The sequence below is a fragment of the Rana temporaria genome, chromosome 9 (genome assembly GCF_905171775.1).
Source record: "Rana temporaria chromosome 9, aRanTem1.1, whole genome shotgun sequence".
Classification (NCBI taxonomy): Eukaryota; Metazoa; Chordata; class Amphibia; order Anura; family Ranidae; genus Rana; species Rana temporaria.
The window spans coordinates 159756429-159772158 of record NC_053497.1 but is presented as its reverse complement, the minus strand read 5'-3'; the positions used below and the strand labels follow the sequence as shown (position 1 = coordinate 159772158).

The following is a 15730-nucleotide window of genomic DNA, read 5'->3' as shown; positions in this document are numbered from 1 at the left end:
AGACTGATACTCTCCCATGAGCAATGAGACCTGCTGGTTCTTTCCCACATTGTTGGAATGCACAATAACAGTCTATATGAAGTAATGATGTTATTTGCCACTTTCCCACTGAGCCAGATGAAATTCCGATGTAACTGTAGCCAGTTGCTATGAGTGACTGCTGTAGGAATAACACCTTTGCCACACATTGGGCGCCAAATGTAGCAAAGTCCCAGGGCCCCTGAGGACCAATTGTGATCTCCAAAAGTTAGGGACATACTTCTGTATAGAGTGGGTTACAAGGCATGGTGGGTGTAATGCAAGATGAAAGGGTGGGCGCCAGACACTTTTTGAATGCAAAGAGAGTTATTGTCTCTTAAACAGAACTGGGGGAGACAGGATTAGGGCCAGTACACCCTTAAGTAGATGCAGTGATAATTAGCAGACTCCGAGACTTCTATAGGTAGACAACTATACAGGTGAAGGCATCCAGTCGGACATACACCAGGAAACCTCCTCCCTGTAGCAGGTTGAGACCCCCAGCTGCCAAACCCGTGGAGGAGAAAAGATTTAAGCACAGAACATCGGGCTTCACAAAAAGTGTAACTAAAGGACCCATAGTTCAAAAGTCTCCACTGCCTGGAGAATGTATAACATACTAAGTGATAGTTAAGTCACACGGGCCGTTAGATAAGGTGGAGGAGTCTCAGGTATATATCTGTTGCAGCCCCTATAGCCTCAGGGATAAGGCATAACTGGGACAAGGGTGATCTCAAAAAAGAGTGAGTTCTCATCGGGTCCCATTTGTCCACAGAGCAAACTGGAGGCTAGGATATATGGCACTGCCTAGTTGAATAGGCAAGAGACAGTCCAGGATGGGTCCTGGTCATTCTGGAAAAGTATACAATGGAGGGGACCTTTATGATTTTTTTTTTAAGATTGCAAGTTGCCCCCCCACAAGTTAAAAACATAATATCTGGGGTTTTCTTGCCCCTCTCCAATATGGAACGTTGTGCAGGCATTAATTGAACTATCTCAGGCACTAACAGTTTCAAAGGAGGGCAGCGAATTAAAAACATGTGAAGGCTGACTGTGCATAGCAGAGCACCAGGCTTCATTGCTCATCGAGTCCAAGTGTTGGGTCCTCCGTGCAGACCGAGAGCGGTTATTCCTCAGGCGCTGCGGTCTTGGTGCCTACCGATCAGTCGAAATTGGTTCCAATAGAGGAGCCAACCAACTGGGTACTTCCACAGCAGCGACATCCAGAAAAGAAAACCATGCAAGAAGCTGATCCGGGGAGTGAAAAATAAATGGTCTGCCCTCCTTCCAGACTTGAAGGTGGAATAGATGTCCCCAGCTATAAGTAGCATTGGCTGTGTGGATGGTTTGCAGGAGGGGGCGAAGCTTTCTCCTCATTGCAAGAGTAAGGTTCAACAGGTCCGGGTAGAATATTAGGAAAAAAGAGGGCCTATTTTAACGTGCATAGATCACAGGGTGATACTGCGAATGCACCTATTAAAGATGTGCCACTGCCCCGATATTACAGGAATTAGAATGAGAGCTATTAAATTGGGCTTTAAGGGCACACAGTACAATTTGTATTGAAAAAACTAGAAAATGTATTGGTATGAAATATCATAAAATCAGTTATAAACATAAAATCAAAATTAGAAATCAAGTCAATAGCTGGTACTACAAGGGTTATGACAACAGTATACACAAGCTTTGTTTGAAAAGCAAAGTCTAAAGATACAATTTTGAATTGTGTAACCCAAGTAGTGACGGTCGAGTATTGGCGTCATCTTCTTCCATCGGGGACACGTGCGGACTCCTGTGCTATTGTGGGCATCTAGGACCTTGCTTTGCCAGTCCTGCTTACAATTTCCTCTGTTCTACTGTTTGAGGATCTCCAGGCTGCTTTGGTAGATTTACCTATATGCCTATCTGTGCCTAGCCCATTGTACTTAGCACTAAATCACCGCACATGTACACCCCTGGATTTTTATTGCTTACCAGCAATTGACTGCCCCAACACCATTACTTTTATAGTTTCGTGTTTATGATACTACCCCTACATTAGGCTGGATCAGTACTAATCAGTATACCCAGCCACTGTGGGGATAATACACGACCGTCGTTTGCTTACCCCCAACGCGGCTTATCTATGCAAATATCTATGCTCCAGAGGAAGCGCTAGTCCAAGCGCGTAACATGTAGAGCAAGCCCTCCATTAACCTCCAGATCACTACTTGGGTTACACAATTCAAGATTGTATCTTTAGACTTTGCTTTTCAAACAAAGCTTGTGTATACTGAGACTATATAACTGTTGTTATAACCCTTGTAGTACCAGCTATTGACTTGATTTCTAATTTTGATTTTATGTTTATAACTGATTTTATGATATTTCATACCAATACATTTTCTATTTTTTTCAATACAAATTGTACTGTGTGCCCTTAAAGCCCAATTTAATAGCTTCTCCATTATCACCTTCTACCCGGACCTAGAATGAGAAGGGTGCAATAGATAGGCCGCACTCGTCATCCCCATCATTAGGTCTGCCCCAAGATTTTTTCTTGGCTCTCCTGCGAGCCTTTAAACCCACTATCTGCCTTGGATCTTCTGGGGGCCAGAGAACGCTGTGCCGCTAGGTGTGAGACAACTTTGACAAAATCCCCTACCATGATTGTTATTGGTACCCGGGGGGTGTCTCCCTTACACCCCCTGGCAGTAAATCTTGTTTTATGTTATTTTAATGTAATGTTTTATTTTTGTTTTGTATTATATTTTAGACTGTCTCCTGACGAAGCGAAAATTGAGTTCGCGAAACTAGTAGAGACCAGAGACTCTTGTCTCATGACTCCAACTTTCTCACCGCCACCCCCCCTTGTTCATATATAAGGGATTGCATGACCGGTGATTCAATTGTGGTCAAACATGTTTGTATTGTTGTTCTTTTTAATGTCATGTGTTTTTTATTCTGTCTAATGTATTCATGTGAATACATTTTTCTACCATTTATCTAATGTGACTCACTCTGGTTGTTTGCAACCAATCTTTAAAGTACCGGTATAGTCCTCCCCGCCCACCTTTTCCCTTGTTGGAGCCTCAGGGTTTGTGGGGATTCCCTGGGACCCCCCATTCTTTACTAGAATATTAGGACGACGGTACATCCCTTATTTGACTTATTTGACTGTATTTCCTCAATGATAAAAGGTTAAATCATATCCTAAAGGCCAACTAATGTGAGTAAAACGCAATTGCAGTAGTGATGTGGATTTCAAATTACAGGCCGAACTACTAAAAGGGAAATTTGCAGAAAAAGGATATAAAAATAATCAGTTGGATAAAATTATCGATGAACTAACACTATTACCCAGATCTAGTTGTTTATCTACAACACAACCTCAGATAAACAAGAAAAATATGCACGAATGGAGTTTTATCTCTGGTTACCATAGCCAGTATAAAGAAATAGAGAGGATTTTTAAAAATCACTGGCATATTCTATTCTTGGATAAAACACTCAATACTGTTCTCCCTTCCAAACCTGGTTTCATATACAGGAAGGCAGTCAATTTTGGAGACAAAATTGTGAAAAAGGTTTCTGGACCCTCCAAAGAAACCCCCATCCATATGGGATAAGGATGGCTTCTTTCCATGTAAAAAATGCCTCCCCTGTAAAGAAGCGGATAGATCAAGGGGCCCAATAGACTCCTTCACTGCCACATCCAATGGAATTCAACTTCAAGTCAAATCCTTCATTACGTGTAATACAACATACGTTGTGTATATGTTGGAATGTCCTTGTAAACTGATGTATATCGATCGAACAAAAAGAAAACTAAGAGTCAGAATAGCCGAACATGTTGCCAATATTAAACTTGGATACAAGGACCATAATGTATCTCTTCACTTTAAATTGCACCATGACAGCAACCCTGCCGGCCTCAAGTTTTGGGGGGTGGACCATGTTGAACCCTCATGGAGAGGATGTAATCAAGTAAGAGAACTATCCAAACGCGAAACCAAATGTATATACATGGCTGGCACCTCAGTTCCGAAAGGGCTAAATGTTGACCTGGACATAAACTGTTTTATCAGCGATTCTTAATGATCCTTTCAGTCTGCTCTTATACTATTTTTTTTTTTTTTTTATCCTTGTTTTGACCTGATTATCCATAGACAGACCAATTCCGAATCTATATCTGTCACATTGACGCCTCCATATCAGCTATCTCTCAGCTCACCTGGACCTCCCCCTCTTGGCATCCAAGTACTATGCCTCGTACCTATGCACGAATTAGATGACCATCTCAGCACTGGTATGAGATACCTAATTGGGTCTCATCCATAGAGTATTCTCTATCTGCGTTTTCCCATGGTCTCCTATATGTTTTCTCCTATATGGTTTTATTTAGAGTTTTTTTATATATACTCTATATATATTTTTATATATTTTATATTTTATATATATATATATATATATATATATATATATATATATATATATAATTTTTTATATTTTATATATTTTATTGACTTTTTTTATGTATTTTAAGTATTTTATATACTTTTTATATACATATACATCAGTCTCTATTATTCTCTGTGCTAAATTTACTAGCATCGAATCACCCCCTCTTTTGGTTCCTCTATATAAGACAATCACATCTTTGACATTTTATTTATGTGCAGATCCACTAATAAAAGATGTGCGCTGCTGTGCATTCAGCTTAAATGATGGGCTATTTACATATATCGATTATTAGACCTAGCCCTACTTTAAATCTATTGCGTTAGTTCACTGTCATGGAAGTCCTCCTTTTTGGTTATTTTATTTAAGACAAACACATCTTGTACATCTTATATAGCTGCAGATCCATTACTGAAAGATGCACGTTGCTGTGCATTCAGCTTGAATGACGGGCTATCTACACATAGTGATTATTAGATCTATCTCCATTACAAGATTACTGTTATCCATTAAAGGCTTAATAACCTACTCGATTCCGCAGCTTTGAAAAGATAAAGAGATTTTAACATATACAAGCACCCAAAGATCTGCTATGATCGCCACACAGAACTGCGGTATCTGTATGAGAACCTTAGACACACCTACACCTCGCGTGATTGGATAGAATGCCGTCTGTGCTTTAAAGCATAGCACACTCGGCAAACGTTTTTAATCCTTTTCTTTATTAAAGTTTGTAGTTGCACCATCGCTTGTAGAAATCGTTTACAAATGACCTCTTTACCTATATAGGACAAGCAGTTTGGATGGGTTGCTGTTTATTTTTGACCGTATTAAAATGCAGTATATTTATCCCTCTCATATCCTCTTTCTGAACTCCATACAACACGGCTGAAGTCGTCCCGTCCTTCCGGTCTGAGTAGCACCAATCGTGACCGGAGGGCGGGCATCACTTAACCAATAGCCTGCTGTTGAGTGAGTATAAAGAGATAGAGACAGCGCTGTGTAGCCACGCCCTCTGTCGAAGTCGGAAGTGACAAAACGTGTCAGGGCGTGGCTACAACGGCGCTACAAGGAGAAACAGTCTGCGTTCCACCGTGCTCCACCAACCACCAACCACAACCTAGGACATAGCAGCCTCTGCACAGCACGCACGCGGCCCCTGGGGGTAGGAAGACGGCTGTGACAGTGGTGAATTCTTTCATGTTTACATGTTCATTTTACAGTGATATATTGTACGGGCATTAACCTTTGGTCTTTACCTGAACTTAGCTGGGCTGACACTTAGACAATATTACACGATTTCTGGTCTGTGTTTTTTTGCTTTTTATATACCCCGGCTGAGAATTACTTCCCTATCAATACCTAGAAGATCAAATGGTGTGATTGCAAAGTCATATCTTTGGCGTGGTAAGCCTGCACCCCAATTGGGGGAGTAATCCACTCTGTAGGGGTGAAACATTTGTTTAGGTGTATGGTGCACTTACACCTTTTCTGTTCACCTCTCACATCATCACTGGTCGCTAGGAGTCTTTACCTGAGCTGGATACATACCATCTCATAGTGCTGTTTATCTTCTGAACACCAGTTCATATGATTTATAGATACTTTGTTTTATTTTTTTAGATGGTGATATGGCTTCATCAAATTCCATGCCTTATGGGGTCACCTCTTCTTTAAGTAAGAAAAATTGATGCAGCACAAGACAGCCCGCGGCTTGGAGTGGTTCTCCCTGTGTCCAGCCACTCTGTGAACTCTATCCAATTGTATACTGGTGAATAGCTCCCTATCCAGCAAGGTGTTTAGAATTGCCTGGACCGTGTCTCTGAGATCCGGGCCCCTAGTCGCTTCAAGGAATACTGCAAATGCAGACATTATTTCTTCTACTGTGATTCTCACTATTGTGAACTTTGAGTTGAAGTTGGTTCAGCAATTGAGCATGGGAGGTCTGAGCGTCCTTATGACGGCCCTTCTGATTGGCTGAAATGCGCCAAGACTTGATCGCGTCACTGCAACATCAATTCAGTCTTCCTCATGCCTGGGACCATGCTGAGCCACAAATTGCGGAATTCACTATACGCCGGCCGGAGCGATTCCATACATATGCTGGGTGCCAGGTCATGGGCACCTTAAAATTTTCTTTCACTGTCCTTATCTGAGGAATAACCCATTGAGATGCCCACTACTAAAGATACAGTGAATCCGGAAAGTATTCAGAACGCTTCACTTTTTCCATATTCTGTTATGTTATAGCCTTATTCCAAAATGGCTTACATTCATTATTTTCCTCAAAATTCTACAAATGATACCCCATAATGACAATGTTTAAGAAGTTTGTTTGAAATCTTTGCAAATGTATTAAAAATAAAAAACAAGAAAAAAATCACATGTACGTAAGTATTCACAGCCTTTGCTCAATACTTTGTTGAATCACCTTTGGCACCAATTACAGCCTCAAGTCTTTTTGAGTATGATGCTACAAGCTTGGCACACCTTTTTTTGGTCAGTTTCTCCCATTCTTCTTTGCAGGACCTCTCAAGCTCCATCAGGTTTGATGGAGCATCAGTGCACAACCATTTTCAGGATCTTTCCAGAGACATTCAATCAAGTTCAAGTCTGGGCTCTGACTGGGCATTCACAGAGTTGTCCTGTAGCCACTTCTTTTATTTGGCTGCGTGCTTAGGGTTGTTGTCCTAATGGAAGATGAACATTCACCCTGGTCTGAGGTCCAGAGTGCTTGGAGCAAGGTTTTCATCATGGATATCTCTGTACATTCTTGCAGTCATCTTTTCCTTGATCCTGACTAGTCTCCTAGATCCTTCCACTGAAAAACATTCCATAGCAAGACCACCATTCTTCACTGTAGGGATGGTATTGGCCAGGTGATGAGCGGTGCCTGGTTTACTCCACACATGACGCTTGCCGTTCAAGCCAACAAGTTATATCGTTGTTTTATCAGACCAGAGAATTTTGTTTCTCGTGGTCTGAGAGTCCTTCAGGTGGCCTTATGGCAAACTCAGGCAGGTTGCCATGTGCCTTTATACTGAGGAGTGTCTTCCGTCTGGCCACTCTACCATACAAGCCTAATTGGTAGAGTGCTGCAGGGATATTGTTCTTCTGGAAGGTTTTCCGCTCGACAGAGTGACCATTGGGTTCTTGGTCATCTCCCTTTTTTATTTGATATATGGACTAATGGTGTGATAATGATATATACCTAGCGCGATGTATAGTCTATATAACAGGGTGGTCTGTGCCTGTATGATTTGTAGTTTTTTTTATCAAACAGTGCAACTTATATATATATATATTTTGGTGTTTTATCCTGTATTTAGGGTTGAGAAATGTGCAGCAGTCTGAATGGATTTTATCTAGCGCAAGATTTTACATTTTTGGTTATCAAGGATGTGGTCTAAACCTATCCAGGAAGGAAACTCTGAATGTACAATCCTGCCTCAAAAGAACTTCCTAGGACCCACAACTTCCAGGACATTCTTAAGTCTCTCAAAGAGGGGTATGAGAATGACCCATCCTCCTAAGGAAATTAACGTTGAGTATCATATTGGCTTTTGGACTAATGGTCAGACCAATCAAACGTTGTGGCATTACTGTCAATGTTTTGTCAGTTATCTTCAGAATGGCTGGGTGGATTATCTTTCTATGGCAGAGTTTGCTTACACAATTCCAAACAGTTCCAAGTTTTTGCTGTTACCAACAGATTAACTACTGTACATTTACATGAGATTCAGGAGAAAATTGATTGAGTTATAGGGAAGGAGTCGAAGGGGTGTACCCTCAAAAGCTTGCCAGTATCCAATTACCTGAAGGTATGGGCTTATACCATGGTGTATGAATACTTAATGCCTATGCCCTGTACAGTACTTCAAGATATGTAATTCAAAAGTCCTCTCTTTTATTTACCTGCAATGTGACTTTGACCTTGCTAGGAAAATTGAATAGTCCATTTCCCAGAACAACCCCTCCTTTTTTGCATTTTCATTGCATTCTTCTATTCTGGGAGTATCCCCGAGCTAGCCTAGGCACTGCACCCTCTCTTCTCTTCCTTAATATACAGTATCTTCTGGAGAGAATCGTAGAGGAATTTTAGTTGCCTAAAACAGAGAGCCGTTTACTGGTAAATAAATTGAATAAACTAAAAAATCTATAATTATAGTGTCTCTTTGTGGTAGGGCAAGAACAAATGTAAATGATTCTGGGTGTCTGGTTCTGGTTAACATTTAATTTGTACTTAAACATTCTCCCAGAATTATTATACATAAGCTGCCTAAAGACATTACATGCATTCACAATCTAATCGCCAAATGATCTTTCTAGCAGAAGAGGCACCTACAAATAAATATTACCACTGATTTAAATGGTCATTTAATATCTATATTTGCTTACACTTCTACTTTTAATGTCTGTTTACAGGTATGATAAGGATATGAATTCTGTAGTAAGTAAGGACGGCTTTGAAATCCTTACAAATGGGAGTATGAAAATATCAGATGTGCATGTTGAAGATGAAGGAATGTACTATTGCACTGCAGCAAACAGCAAAGGCAACATGACCATCTCTGCATACATAGATGTCAGAAGTAAGTTTTTATGAACAATAGCCCATGATGCTTCAAGATTACATGAAGATAGATAGATACATTTTAGGAACTGTTTTTTAATTTTCTTAAAGCTGAACTCCAGGCAAAACATTTGCATATAAAGATCAAATACCGTATTTGAGATCTGGTTTACATGACAAGATCCTATACTCCCTGGGACTGAAAAGTTTCATACTTACGCTGTGATCACCATTGAGATATTTGTATAACACCTCTCAAAGTCTCTTCTCCAGGGAGAATAAATTCAGCCCAGAGATGGGCCTGATCTTTCTCTGCTGCAGTTTTCAGTTACAGGGTTCCTCTGTATCCATCCATTCCTGGAGATTATGCAGTTTCTGCCAAAAACAATGTACATGCGTATCGGATCTGTAGAACTCCTGAAATTGGAGGTCTAAAAGAGAGAGAAAACTGTAGGAGAGAATATTGTAGAAGTTTGCTGTCTCCTGTGAGGCCTCAGCAACTATTGTAATGCATGGAAAATGTATAGCTATCTCCACCTAGTTTACGGTTAGAAGCTTTTGGGCTAGATTCACATAGATTAGCGGATCTTTAGATCCGCGTAATCTATGTGGATTTACGATCCGCCGGTGCAATTTTGCGAGGCTAGTGCAGTATTCACAAAGCACTTACCTCGAAACTTGCACCGGCGGATCGTAACTCCCCCGGCGGAATTCAAATTCCGCCGCTAGGGGGAGTGTACAATTTAAATCAGCGCGTTCCCGCGCCGATTTACTGTGCATGCGCCGCCCGCGAAATTCCCAGTGCGCATGCTCCAAATACGTCGCTAGACGTCATTGTTTTCGGCGCAACATAAATTGCGGCCATCCGTATTCCAGACCGACTTACGCAAACAACGTAAAAATTTGAAGCGCGGCGCGGGAACGTCGGCCATACTTAACATTAGCTACCCTCATATAGCAGGGTTAACTATCCGCCGGAAAAAAGCCGAATGCAAACGACGTAAAAAAAAAAAGCGATGGGCGGGCGTTCTGTTGTTTCTGAATCGGCGGAAATCGGAATTTGCATATTCCTCGCGTAAAAAAACGAAGCGACACCTAGCGGCCTGGCGGGATATTGCAGCCTAAGATCCGACGGTGTAAGTCACTTACACCAGTCGAATCTAAGGGAGATCTATGCGTAACTGATTCTTATGAATCAGTCGCATAGATCAGACCGTCGGATCTCAGAGATACGACGGCGGATCAGGAGATCCACCGTCATATCTCTTGATGAATCTGGCCCTTTGAGTACAACTAACACCAAAGCATGTAATAAACAATAAAAAAATAAAAATGAATATTATAAATATATGCAAATTTAATATAAAATCAAAAGGTTGTATAAAATATACAGAAGTATCACAATTGATTATAAGTTAAATTGAATTAAATGATTTGATTATGATGATTATGATTATGATTGAATTAAATGATTTTGTAAATGTTAAACCCCAAATCCAGGCAAAAAAACAAGTTTCCCTGGGGCTGTGCTCGCACTGCATGGGGTTAAATACTGTTTTTTGTCTAGGGGAGAGGAGCAAGGATTTTTCGGCTCCTTTCACACGGACGGCTGTTCTGCCGCAGTTAAAAGCATGTTTATGTTCTCCTGAAATTCAAGACTCCAGGCACAGCGGTCAGCTGCATTTGTACAGTGCGATTAGCTGCGCTTGCGTTTAGCCACGGCACAATATTGAACGGGGATCCGACTTGGATCCCTGCCAATATCAAGTACTGTGTCTGGTATGAATCTTGAGGGGGAACTCCACACCAAATTCAAATAAAAAAACAGCATGGGTTCCCCCTCCAAGAGCATACCAGACACAGTGCTTGGTATTGGCAGGGATCCAAGTCGGATGCCCGTTCAATATCGTGCCACGGCTAAACGCAACCGCAGCTAATCGCACTGTACAAATGCAGCTGACTGCTGTGCCTGGAGTCTTGAATTTCAGGAGAACATAAACATGCTTTTAACTGTGGCAGAACAGCCGTCCGTGTGAAAGGGGCCTAAAACTCCTTGCTCCTCTCACCTAGACAAAAACCAGCACTTAACCCCATGCAGTGCGAGCAGCTGAAAGCACCATTCTATCCGTCTGTGTGAAAGGGGCCATACTTACCTAATCCTCTGATCAGGGCTTCTGTTAGAAATCATGGAGCCCCAAAAAGCCTACCTGACACCCCCCCCCCCCTCATGAAAATATAACATTTTTACTAAAATACACTAAAATCATTATTAGTGGACACAAACACGACAAACTTCCTGCTAAATCTCTGTGTGAATGAAGTATTGGAGCTCATTCACATGGGTGCTGTGGCTTGTACAGTGTAAATCAGTGGTTTGTTTATGTGGCTGGAGCTGTGTGCAGGCAGTCTACCCAAAAGTGATGCAGCAAGTATATGAACACAGCCACAGGTCCTAATTTGTGGGTGTGTGGGTGCAGGTGTACTGCCTCGAACAAAGACAGTGTGCTCGCAGGATCATTTACCCATGCCTGCACACCTGCCAAGTTGGGACCTATGGCTGTGTTTGTATAGCTGCTGCTTCCCCTTAGCATAACAGGTGGCTCCAGCTGCAGGAACAATCCAATAATTTACACGGCCAGAGTGCCTGTGTGATTGAATCCTTAGGGCTCATTCACACGTGAGGTTGGGGGGCAGTAAAAAAACCCATGGTTGAGCCTTGCGTTTACCACCCTTATTTTTTTAGTACCTTATTATTTATCTATTTTTTTTTTTAAATGCCCTGTTGAGGGGGGGGGCTTCGGTGAAATATCAGGTTAAAACAGACCCTCAATATCTTACATTTGAGACTGAGAAAGGAACTGAGGGCATACATTTATCAGTCCCTTTCTTTGCTGCCCAGCTGAATGAGTATAAAGCCCTCGGGGTCTTCCTGTTCATTCACAAACTGATGCATAGTAAACAGTTTACTATACTTCAGTGATGAATGGACACATGAGCTATCAGTACTGCTCACTGTGCTCATTCATAAAAGGAAAGGAGCAGTACATTGTATATTTACCAGCCTCTTTCCCTGCTCTTCATAAAATCCCCCTGAATGCCCACATCAGCTTTTGGCAGCACTGTGACACACAGGGGGCCCAGACAGCAGGAGGATGAGGGCGGAGGAAGAAAGAGGAGTAGAAGCTGTCAGCGCTCCAGAGGGAAGCACAAGAGGATCGGTGTCTGCAATAAGGCAGTACAGCTGGCCCTCCTGTTCGTCAAGTGCTCAGGCCCCCCTTTTGAACTCATGGGGCCCAGGCCCGGTACAGGAGGGCCGGCTGTACTGCTTTATCAGCAATCCTACTTCCGATTCTGCAAGACTGGTCCTGCACCCCTGCGTTCCAGCAGTCTTGAGCTATGGACTGTCCCTGAGCCCAGAGCAGACTCTATACACTAGGAACAGTCCACCGCTGGACTTGGGAGCGCCATTTTCTAGGGGAAAGAAGGATTGGGGAGTGTAAGCTTTCTCTTCACCCCTAGACAAAACGAGCAGTTGACCTGTGCAGTGCGTGCACAGCCCCTCTGCATGGGGAAATTTTTTAACTTTTTTTGTCTGAATTGGGCTTTAATACACATAGATAAAAATATTAATTTAACTTGGCTGGACAGGACCTTCCTCCATCCAAACATTTCTCTGTGCTCTCTCCCTTTTCTGAGGACCTCATTGAGAACTACAAAGCAGTATCGGCTATGGATATATCTCAAGTTTTTTTTTGCGAGACAGTAGTGTCTTTGGAAACTATACATACTTCCTGCCGACACCACCGATTTGGAAGAAAGTTCCACATCCTTACCACCCTGACAGTGAAAAAACCCCTATGCAACTTAAGGTTAAATTGCTTCCCTTCAGTCTCATCATGTGGCCTCATGTCCTCTTGTGTCCTCATACTCCCTGGGACTGAAAAGTTCATACTTACGCTGGGAGCACCATTGAGATATTTGTATATTTGTAGAAGGCTCTTCTCCAGGGAGAATAAATTCAGTGCTTGGAGTCGTTCCTCATAATCAATGTGCTCCAGTCCCCATATTAATTTAGTTGCCCTTCTCTGGACTCTCTCTATCTCCATATCTCCTGAGGATTGGTGACCAGAACTTGACTGCATACTGCAGATGCGGCCGAACCAGAGTTTTATAAAATGGCAGATATGCTAATATTCTGCTGTCTTTGGAAGCCACAGCTTGACACTGCATGCTATTGCTCATTTTGTCTTCTACTAGGACCCCTAGATGCTTCTCTATCCTGGAATCTCCTATATGTTCTCCCCCAATGAGTAACTTGCGTTTATATTTTTACCCCCCAAGTGCGTTGCAAAATCCAAATGGCATTACTAAGTATTCAAAATGTCCAAACCTTGTTCTAAATGCTGTTTTCCACTTGTCCCCCTCTGGGATGCAGACAAGATTGTAAGCTCCACGTAGGTCTAGTTTAGTGAAGACATGAGCTGTACGGAACCTCTGTAAGAGTTCTGGGATGAGGGGGAGCGGGTAGCGAATTCTATTCAATTCCCTGTAATCCACACATGGCCTCAAAGTTTTTCCTTCTTCTCAACAAAGAAAATGCCGACACCGGCAGGAGAGGAGGAAGGGCGGATAAATCCCTTTTCAAGGTTTTCATCAATATACTGTCTCAAAGTTTCAAGTTTAGTCTCAGAAAGGGGTAAAATACGGCCAAAAGGAATCTCCGCCCACGATAACAACTCGATGGGGCAATCATAGGGACGATGTGGGGGTAGAGAATCTGCTTTCTTCTTGTCAAAGACATCCTGAAACTCCTGATAGGCTGCTGGTATATCGGGATCTGCACTGGGTGTGGGTAGAACAGACATGCAACTGGAAGAGTCCTTGGTTTCAGGAAAAGGACAATGCTGCCGGCAGTAGGGAGAGGTGAAGAAAACTTCCCTTTTGGACCAGTCAATCTGAGGGTTATGTGCCTGTAGCCATGGAGTTCCCAAGATGACAGGGAATATAGGAGAGCTCAGGACATCAAAACGTATAATTTCCTGGTGACCAGAATTGATGGAAGTAAAGATAGGTGCCGTTTCCTGGGTGACATGCCCGGAACTGGGAAGTGAGCCGTCGGCCAGGTGGACAGTCAGTCTTTGGCTCTTGTGGTGGAGAGAAATAGCAAGTCTCCTTGCCAGTGTTGGATCCAAAAAACAACTACATGCCTCGGAATCCAGTATTGCTTGCAGGTGAACTTCTTTTTCTGCTATCAGTAATATGACCGGAAGAGTGATGTGAGTCGAAGAGGACCTGGACCCCTGACAGTTGACCAGGGTACGGAGGACCGATTTCCTGGGTCTTATGAGGCAAAAGGTTGTATAATGACTGGTTCCCCCCGCAGTAGAAGCAAAGGTTTGCCCCTAAGGTTAATGCAAGATGGGCCAGCCAAGCTGCATAGAACTAGATGTGGGTGGAGCTTCGAGCAGTTGAGGGGTGTGGATGCGTTCAGACCGGCGCTCTTGTAAGCGTCTGTCGAGTTGAATAGTCAGTAGGATGAGACTCTCTAGGTTGAAGGGGTCTTGACTCTAGACAGTTCATCCTTGAGGGATTCAGGACAGTCCCAGCCGATACTAATAACGTAACGCTGCCTCATTCCATCCTGAGTCTGAGGACCAGGTACGGAATTCCACTGTGTAATCTTCTGCAGGGTGCTGACCCTGCCGGAGGGCATGAGAGCAGCTTCAGCCGTGGCCGTCCGCAGGGATTGTCATATAACTGGGGCCATGATTTTCAAAGAACTTGTCCCACAGAATTGATGAGGGGACTCTCTTGCTCCAGTAAGCCATGAGCCCATACTTGGGGTTCGTCAGTCAGCAAGGAAATAATGAATCCCACTTTCACGGTTTCAGAGGAAAAAGTATGTGGTTGCAGAGCCAGGTACAGGTAACATGCGTTTTTAAAGGATCTGAATTTCTTCCGATCACTGAAGAAGTGTTCGTTGTTGGCACTTGTGTTCTGGAGGGGGCATCACCACAGCAGGAGTGGTTGCCAAGGAACTAGTTAAAGGTGACCCTTGACCTGCGGGAGAAGGGTGTTGCAGGCAGGTGCTGCAGTCAGCCCTTTAATTGGCGGTATCTCTTTCTGGAGTTCTTGGATGGCCTGTGGTGAGGACCGACTGTAGGCTGGCAGGTTCCAGTGGGGGAGACACCTCCGTCGGCCTCTGACATGGCTGGTTGATACTGTCAGGACTTGGTAGGAGCCGAGATGCTGGAAGGTGACACAGCAGGTGTGGTGCCCACAGAAGCACGGGTGCCTGGTTGCTAAAGACAGACGTTCTTGGGAGGTCCAGGAGACAGAGAACCAGTGGAGCAACTGATAGCTGAGCCAGGAGCCAGGTCAAGGATCATTCACAGGAAGACAGTCCGTAATCAGACTGACCAGGGGTGAGCCGAGTCTTAGTACAGGGAGCAGGATAAGCAGAGTCCAATAGTCAAGTCGGGGTCAGATGCAGGGAGCAGGACTAAGGAGGTCAGGTGCAAGCCAAGGGTCGAGCCAGAGGATCTGGAAGAGCGGGTCAGAACAAGCCAGGTAGGTACAAGGAGATCAGATCAACAGGAAATTCAGGATACAGGAACACAGGGGGAACTACAGATCAACCAGCAAATGCAGACACTAGCAGACTTCCTTATATAGGCCCATGTGACCTGCTGGTAGATA

The 15730-nt window shown here is 43.3% G+C and overlaps 1 protein-coding gene across 1 annotated transcript in view; it reads left to right on the top strand.

The window, feature by feature from the left end:
• LOC120914250 (neural cell adhesion molecule L1-like) overlaps nucleotides 1-9089 on the top strand; it is a 98316-nt gene extending 89227 nt beyond the window's left edge. The window contains exon 4 of the mRNA XM_040324874.1: nucleotides 8884-9089. Within this exon, the coding sequence (XP_040180808.1) occupies nucleotides 8884-9064 (181 nt within the window). The 3' untranslated portion in view covers nucleotides 9065-9089. The remainder of the gene's footprint in view (nucleotides 1-8883) is intronic.
• Nucleotides 9090-15730: the final 6641 nt, after the last annotated feature.